The sequence below is a fragment of the Acanthaster planci genome, linkage group LG03, assembly GCF_054643075.1.
Source record: "Acanthaster planci isolate LZ-2023a linkage group LG03, COTS_SCS, whole genome shotgun sequence".
Classification (NCBI taxonomy): domain Eukaryota; kingdom Metazoa; phylum Echinodermata; class Asteroidea; order Valvatida; family Acanthasteridae; genus Acanthaster; species Acanthaster planci.
Genome location: NC_141779.1, coordinates 18207592 through 18215543, shown reverse-complemented (window position 1 = coordinate 18215543; position 7952 = coordinate 18207592). Strand labels below are relative to the sequence as shown.

The following is a 7952-nucleotide window of genomic DNA, read 5'->3' as shown; positions in this document are numbered from 1 at the left end:
TTTGCTTGCCAACACGTGGCAGATCACAAAGACAAAAACCATGGGACCACATGAAAGTCATTTCATCTTGCTCAGCCTCATTTTGAAAGATCGACACTTAAGAGCCTCCTGTCCCTGGCACTTTGACAATGTGCAAACTTCTAGGCAATTCTAGATGCTAGTTAGACATGCAGTTACCTTTTTCCTACAAGATAGTGCACTTGAATCATGAAAGCTCATTACCGCAACCCTCTCGGTGTCAAAATAAGTTTTTTTTTCCTGGAAAATGTCCTTTTCTTAAAACTTCCTAGTGCACCTTTAATCACAACCTGGGCAAAAACCTCCTCCCTCTGACATTCATCTTTCACAACCAGAAGAAAATGACTGCACCTAAGAACTGTCACTTATCAGCCCACTAAATACTGATGACTTTGAAAGGGGAAGAAATACGAATTGAAATCCTTGGGGGCAAATGTTAATGTTGTGGTGATCCACAATGGCATACACGGCCTGAGGGGGGGGCCATTATCAACCCAACAACTGTACATGTTAGCACAGGCGATGGCAAAATAATAAATTGAAGTAGTACATCAAATGTGTGGTTGATTACCCGTTCACTTCATCATGTTAGTGCTTACACGTCCCCCATAGCAAGTCAACCGTACAAACAAAAAAAGAAGAAATGGCTGAAGACAAGCTGACGTGCCCAAAGGCTGATAACGCACATGATGTGTAAAATCCTCATCTCGACATCCAACATCCAACGTGCCCCTTTCACTGACAAGCGTAAGGCTGAGAAGGTACGGAGTGAGTAGTGGAAATGAGAAACATCTTATGCTCAGAACTGCGGGGGTTCCCAGATGGAACAAATGGGGTTCCTAGTTGAAAGCATTTCAAGTTTTCGCTCCTTTGACTTTCTCCGCATAGTAACTGTATATTAATGTGTTGTAGCAGTTAAAATCACCGGATTCACTCTGTACACAAAGCTAACAGTCTAAATTTTCACAGAAGTTGAAATCCAAAATTTCATGACTATCTACAATTTGAACTGTTCATAACAAGCAGGAGTTGCAAAAACTTGAATCAGTGAGACAAACATTCTAGTTGATATTAACTCACATTTGGAAGTGAAAGTCAAATATCTGTAGTCTAACCAAAGTTTGGGGATCACTTACGGCATGGCCCGGCATTGCAGTTTTTCTTTTCTTTCTGCTTGCCGCAGGCCCGACCACCGTGACGGGCTTTCTGCTTGACCATGCGCTGCCGCTTCATGGTTCCTTTGCCGCAGGACCGCGAGCATTCAGTCCACTCGCTCCATGATGACATCATGCAGTCGATGGGCTGTCGCCCTGCCAACGAGACGGATTACTCAATTCAGCAATCACATACGAGGTTATTCAGAAGTCCTTTATTACATTTACATTGGACTTATTATTGTTTGTTTTCCAAAAACTCACTTAAAAGAAATCATTCCCAAGTTTGAAGATGGTGACTTAAAAATTTACCGAATTCTAAAGTTACCAAGAGAAGGCGAAACCGCGACAAAAATGAAATCTTCAAGATAAAAAAGGAAAGATCCGGACTGTATGATGACAGAATGCTGGATGCCTCTCTCTGGCAATAAAAGCTATTGCCATGAACACTGAACGTGAATAAAGTGGATTATGCATCACTCTATAGATTATTACTGATAGAGGAAGCGTTAATAGTGGATGAGTGATGACGAGCCCACGATAAGATGATAATGCGACAGAGACTAATGCAGAAAACAGTTTAATAAAACAAAAAAATATATAAACCTCAGCTAAAAGCAAAAGGGTGAATACCGTGATAGAAAGAGAAATTAACTCAGAAAATGATGTGAGATCAAATATGTCGGCAGTAAACACAGACCTAGGCGAGAATGGAGGATGAAGACTTTTTTAAGAGAAATGCTTATGTTGTGGGCGGACTTGTAAAATCTCAGCTACCGGTCTTCTTTCACCAGGTATAAAAGATTATTTGATACTAAATGAATCTTCAAGGAAACGTTAATTTCAGAGGGGAGAAAACCTAGAGGTAAGTGAAAAGAGGCATAAGAAAAAAAAGTGAAAACGTGGCAAAGTGTGACAGTTCCAAGGAGATTTGAGGGCAAAATGACAACCTGTGATAATCAGTTTGAATAAATGAGCCAACTGAACTACTTGAGACAACGAATTAAATTTCTCAAGAAAATTAGTTGAATGGATGCTTACGCCTTCCTTTGGGTGGCATCGTAACAGGATCTTCATTCCCTGGATTAGGCACTGCAGACCAAATAATTGACAATTATTTCCAAATGCAGCAAAATCGAACATTTGTAAGGGCCTGTTTTTCACAAAGTGCTTACACTTGATAAAACGCACACTCACAAGAGTGCTGGGTGTACGACAGAAATGGCAAATATCAAATAATGCAAATATCGGTCTAGAATCTCGCTTCGAATCCACTGAAGGGAATAGTTGTTCACACAGTCTATAGAGGCTGTTCTCTCAGGGCTCCGGTCCAAACCTCCGCTTCGTTTCCACCTGCAGTTTCAAGCTTCGGTTTCATGACAAAAAAGTTGCCCAGGATGAGAGACTCTGCCTCAGCACAGTCTCATTAATCTGCTCCAGAAACACTTTCAACTGTCCAATGTGAGGCTAAACGGAGCAATTTTACTTTGTTCCAACAGCCTAAGTCTAAAAATGAATCCAAGATGATGAAACTTAGACCAAGGAGAATGGCCCTGGTCCCAACTTCAGTAAAAACACTGGAAAACCAGTGAATTCTGACTGAGATGCTGCCATTACTCAAAGCAAGTACCATTATAAAACAATTTGTGGCTCACCCTGTGAAAATGAGTCATGGCACTATTTTTTTCTTTCAGAACTTTGTTACAGTTTGCTTAGAGAGAGCCGAGTTGTTTATGTTTGTAAACAGTTATGTACATGCCATTTTGGCATCCTGATGAAAATGGACATTGTCCGGGTGAAAAAATGTTGATGGTTTCCATTCTTTTGCTTTTTAAACTTTTATTAAGGACCTGTTTAAACTCACAAGTGTCTCTGACAATGTATTTCACGGAGCGGGTCGCAGTTCAGCACTGCTTTACCACCAGCAGTTCTCAAGAATTTCTGACAGAACATCAAGTGAAGTGTGTCTACTCACTGACTTTGGGAGGCATGGTTGCGATTTCCTCTGGTGCTGGTTTCTTCATCATGGGTGTTGTCCTGTTGCCTTCCCCGCCCCCTTTGTTCATCATGCCAGATTTGGGGGGCATTGTTCCCCCATTTGGGGACGACATCCCTTCTTTAGGGGGCATCATTCCCTCTTTTGGGGGCATCATACCCTCTTTGGGTGGCATCATGCCTTCTTTGGGGGGCATTCCTAACCCACCTGCAAGAAAAATTACAATATCTAATAAGGAACTTGTTAGGCACGATGTCAAACAGATTTTTATCGGCGCGCTGCGAGCTGTCCACCCGCTACACGTGGCGCAGCGTGGCACCCAGACCAGTCTCCAGTTCATTTAATATCCCTATTGTGCGTTCGTTATTGTTATGTTAACAAGCAACACGAATAGGGAAATTCCTCTCTCACACAAGGCGCGCCACGGCGCGCCGATGTCCATTGTGAATTTCGGCCACAGAGCGAGTCCTGTGGAGTGGGGGATCAAATTTCACGGTCTGAGTACAGTCGTTTTCCGATCTCCAGATCTGCCTTCAGCTCAAATAGACCTCCAATTCCAGTGCAATGTGGTCAGCACTCTGTGAGCCACAGCTACATGTACGACAACACTATTTCCAAATTGTAAATTTTTAATCTGGACAGAGGTTCGACGACATTAACGATGACACTCTGTTTCAAATGAATTCTCTGACTGACCGTAGAAAATGTATATTCCTGGGAGGTAATGAGCCCAGTTGCCTTTTTAGGGGCTACGGCTTTTGATTGACATTGGCTGTCTCAGCATTTCTTTTTATTTATAAACCTAGACCACGTGTGGTTTTTATTTTCCCCGCGACACCGCGTAATGATACTTGGCATCCAACCCACCAAAATATTACTTAAACAGCATTTATGTATAAAACTGCGGTAGTTTAATACTTTTCCTTGCCCACTCCGTACTCCTTATTTTTATTCTGCGCAGTCAATCTGCCAAAAATAATCATCTTCCCGATCTCACCATTTCTTTATCCAAACCTGGATCACCAGTTTTATTTTTTTCCTGCCCCACCACGTACTGATTTTTTTTATTTTGCGTATTCAATCTGCCAAAAATAATCCTCCTCCCGATCTCAGCAATATCCAAACCTGGATCACACGTGGGTTTAATTTTTTCCCCGCCCCACCGCGTACTGGTTATTTTTATTCTGCGAATTCAATCCGCCAAAAATATACATCTTTACGTGTTGACCCTGTAAAATATTCTTAAGTGCTGGGATAAAATATTCCAAGTCTTGAGAAAGTATTCTGAGTCCAGCATAAGTTCTTGTGGACAATATTGAGAGTCCGATGAAAGTTAAGTTCTGACGCAGGGAAAAATATTGTGAGGCGGGAAGAAATATTCTGAGGATGGAGATATTTTTTATATATATTCCTGGGTCCGGGATATTATATTTTAAGTCTTTGGGAAAATATTTTGAGTCTGAGAAAAACTATTCCGAGTTCCCAAGTGTGAGAAAACATTATATAAAGGCTACAAAGAAAATTGAGCTTGGGAAAAATATTCCGAGGCAGAGGAATTAATTTCAGCATGGCCAAAACTAATACCCAACGAATATCTTCGGGCCCTATGGTAATTTAACTGGGTTTGTCTCCTCGCAATCAAAAGCGCCAACTCTACAGTAAGGGAATGTAATAATTGATGTCATTGGGACTGCAGAATTTCATTTCCGGCCATTGACTGACACTGTTTTAAATAGCTGACGGTAGAGGTAGCGGGCTTTCAAGTTTTACAACCAATGATAACTGAGAATATGTAGAGCTTATATATCAATTGGTTTCTAGTTTCTTGTTTACGTCTCGACGATTGGTATGTTGACAGTTGAGCGTGGAGGAGGACGGTTGATGATTATGGTTTGATAAGATAGGAGGGCAGTTTATTTGGTACACAGATGCCAAGCGGCAGGCCTCTGTTTATACACAGTAACAGAAAAATGTTTAGAGAGTGGGCCTTCTGTTATGCCAAAAAGCCTTGTTGCAAGTGGACGATTGTGACAACTCCACAATTTTGTTTCGCCTGTTGGACAAAATTTAAAGATGCTTTTTTTTTTCAGCAGAAAACCAGCATCGGATGAGTGTCTATGATTCTGTCGGCATACCGCGGCTGCCTACAAGTATCCAGAATGCAGTCATCCGTGAAAGCATTATGCCAATCTGTACCCTTTGTTATGCAGGAATACTAAGTAGGTTGGTGGCGCTGAGGGTTAGGCAGCTGGGCGCGCCGACCCTCGGCGCTGTGGAGCGCGCTGCAGCACGCTGACTAAAATCTTTTGTGACATCGCGACTTATGAGCCTAAATGTACATACTGATGATGTTGCATTTTGTTTACACATGCACTTTCCAATCGAGCCACGAGAGGCCCATGGTCCAATAAGCACCATAGGATAGCACCTGCAAACATGCACATGTCAAGAGAGTTTGGCATCATCAGTACAGAGATCTGCTGCAGGACAACGAAAATGAAGAACACAGAAAAACACTTTGTGCAAAACATTTCATGTTATAAAGTTCAATCATTTGTAACATTCGGGATACTAGGCTACAAAACCAGTGTTAAGGTACATGTACGACAGAAATCAATGTTGTCTGCATTTGCATTGAAAAAAAGACCATATCAGCCAGTTATATTGTGCAGAGAAAACTGGCAATCCTTACCAAGAAAAAGACACCACAAGCCGCAACAGAAAAAAAGGGAATTTTGGAAATTGTAACATCAAGAACAGACCCAAAAATAGACCTCATTCTATGCAGTGTGTGTGCAAAAAGAGTCAGTCACTTGCATGCCATGCTTGACGACATAATACTCATTTTGTGGTAATGAGGTCACACTTTTGATGCAAAACAAATTCTGATCCAGTTTAATGGCAAAGAACAAACTTGAGCAAGTCGGGACTTACCTTGATGGGTTGTATCAGAACTTGCTACGTCCACCTCACAGACCACTTCCCCGAGGTCATCGTACTGTGTGTTGTCCGTCCTCTCAAACACCATCTTGGCCAAGGGTGGGATGGGGCTACCTGAGGGATCGTAGAAGGCACCCAGCGGGTTGGAAGGGTAGGAGCTGGTAATGGGGTGAATGGGTTCCGTGGGGATAGTGGGCGCGTTGTCTGACTGTAAACAGCAAGGGGAAATTTTAAAAGGTGTTGTTGCTACACTGGGGTCTTCCAAGGAGTTTCCTCTGTACGTAGTACATTTTGGGAGCTTTCTGTTCGCACCATGAGCTCAAAATCTACTGCTAAAAAACATATGTGAACAATTTTCACACTGACAAGACAATTCAAGGCAGTATACATGGCAAATTTTAGAAACAGCTGTAACGTAGAGGTTTTCGCATCAAAATGATATCAGCATTGCTCATACATGTAAGTATACCAATATACATGAGCATAAAAATGAAATAGGCACTAAAATGCCCTGTAAAGGTGTCACAGCCAACATTGTTTAAAGGTTAAATGGTGCATACAACGACTGTATTATTAAGCCTAACCCTCCTCAATCCTCCAAAATCCTTCAGGCGGTTTTGGAGGATTGAGGGGCAACCCGATTTTTTTCACCCCCCCCCAATTTATTAGAGGATCCCGGAGGATTGAGGAGGGTCCCTAGCAAAAAGGGCCTAACGGTTAGGGTTAATGTTCACTTTACACAAGTTTTTTAACCAAATGACACCTGAGGAGATGTCAAGCCATAACCACTTTCTCTGACAGTTTTACCGCAAGCGTGTTAACACCCTCTAGCAATATACGATCACAGTCAGCAAGCGACAGGTTATAAGCCATGAAATTTTCCATTCATTCTACACAACACGACGGTATGCTGAACGGGAACTGAGCCACCGTTGGTGGCCTGCAGAGTAGTACAGTAAAAATCACTGTGTGAATGAAAAATTGAATCACGACAAGAAATGTCATTCAAATCTTGTATAAAGGAGCATTTATAAAATATAACTTAGTTGTGGGCTACAACTGTGGTATCTTGTTCATTTTTAAGGTTGGGATTTTCAGCAAAACTAATCCCAGGCCTGGGGCAAATTTGCTGTAAAATAATCCCCAGGGGAAACCGGGTAATGAGACCCACGGCCACATATATACGCACCCTAAACGTTATCCCGCTGTCTGTCCCCGCGTCCCAGGGCAGCAGGTCGATCTCCTGGTGCTGCAGCCAGTCACAGTCCTGGGTGCAGAGGTTGACCCACGACACCCCAACGAACCAGTCCGGGCTGGGGCCAATCATGGACAGCGCTGACACCAGATTGTGGGTACGGTTGACGCTGAAGACGGCCGACATGTTGCCGCGGGCGGGCCATAGGCCACGACTGCGGATCACCGTTTTGATGTTTCTTGTCTGAAAAATAAACAGTACAAACAAGACACGGCACATCAAAAATAAATTTACAGACAGGAAGACGACAAAACACTAGAGTAGATTTTTTGACAAAACTCCCAGTTTTCTGCAATTTTTAGTCCTACACTAAATGTATACCAACAATATGCACAAAACATGTAAAAAGGTAACACTGTAGCAAACGATACAGATAACATGAATGACATGAACTACACGTATATACAATGCCATAAATAAAATATTACACGTCAAAAACTATGATTAAACAATGAACAGTGATTTTTTTGAATGTACACGAACCAATCATTAAGTATGATGTTCCATGGTGTTCTTTGAAGAGCTATTTGGAAGGGTTCTTCCACAGTTTGGAAGAAAGTGTGAACCTACTTTTGATGAAATCTTTAAA

General features: G+C 42.1%; 1 protein-coding gene across 1 annotated transcript in view; it reads right to left on the bottom strand.

The window, feature by feature from the left end:
• LOC110991181 (spondin-1-like) overlaps nt 1–7952 on the bottom strand; it is a 37140-nt gene that overhangs the window by 3732 nt on the left and 25456 nt on the right. Inside the window, exons 7-11 of the mRNA XM_022256416.2 lie at nt 7298–7546; nt 6103–6316; nt 3148–3375; nt 2214–2264; nt 1155–1328 (exon numbers count right to left, since the gene is read on the bottom strand). Of these exons, the coding sequence (XP_022112108.2) occupies nt 1155–1328; nt 2214–2264; nt 3148–3375; nt 6103–6316; nt 7298–7546 (916 nt within the window). The remainder of the gene's footprint in view (nt 1–1154; nt 1329–2213; nt 2265–3147; nt 3376–6102; nt 6317–7297; nt 7547–7952) is intronic.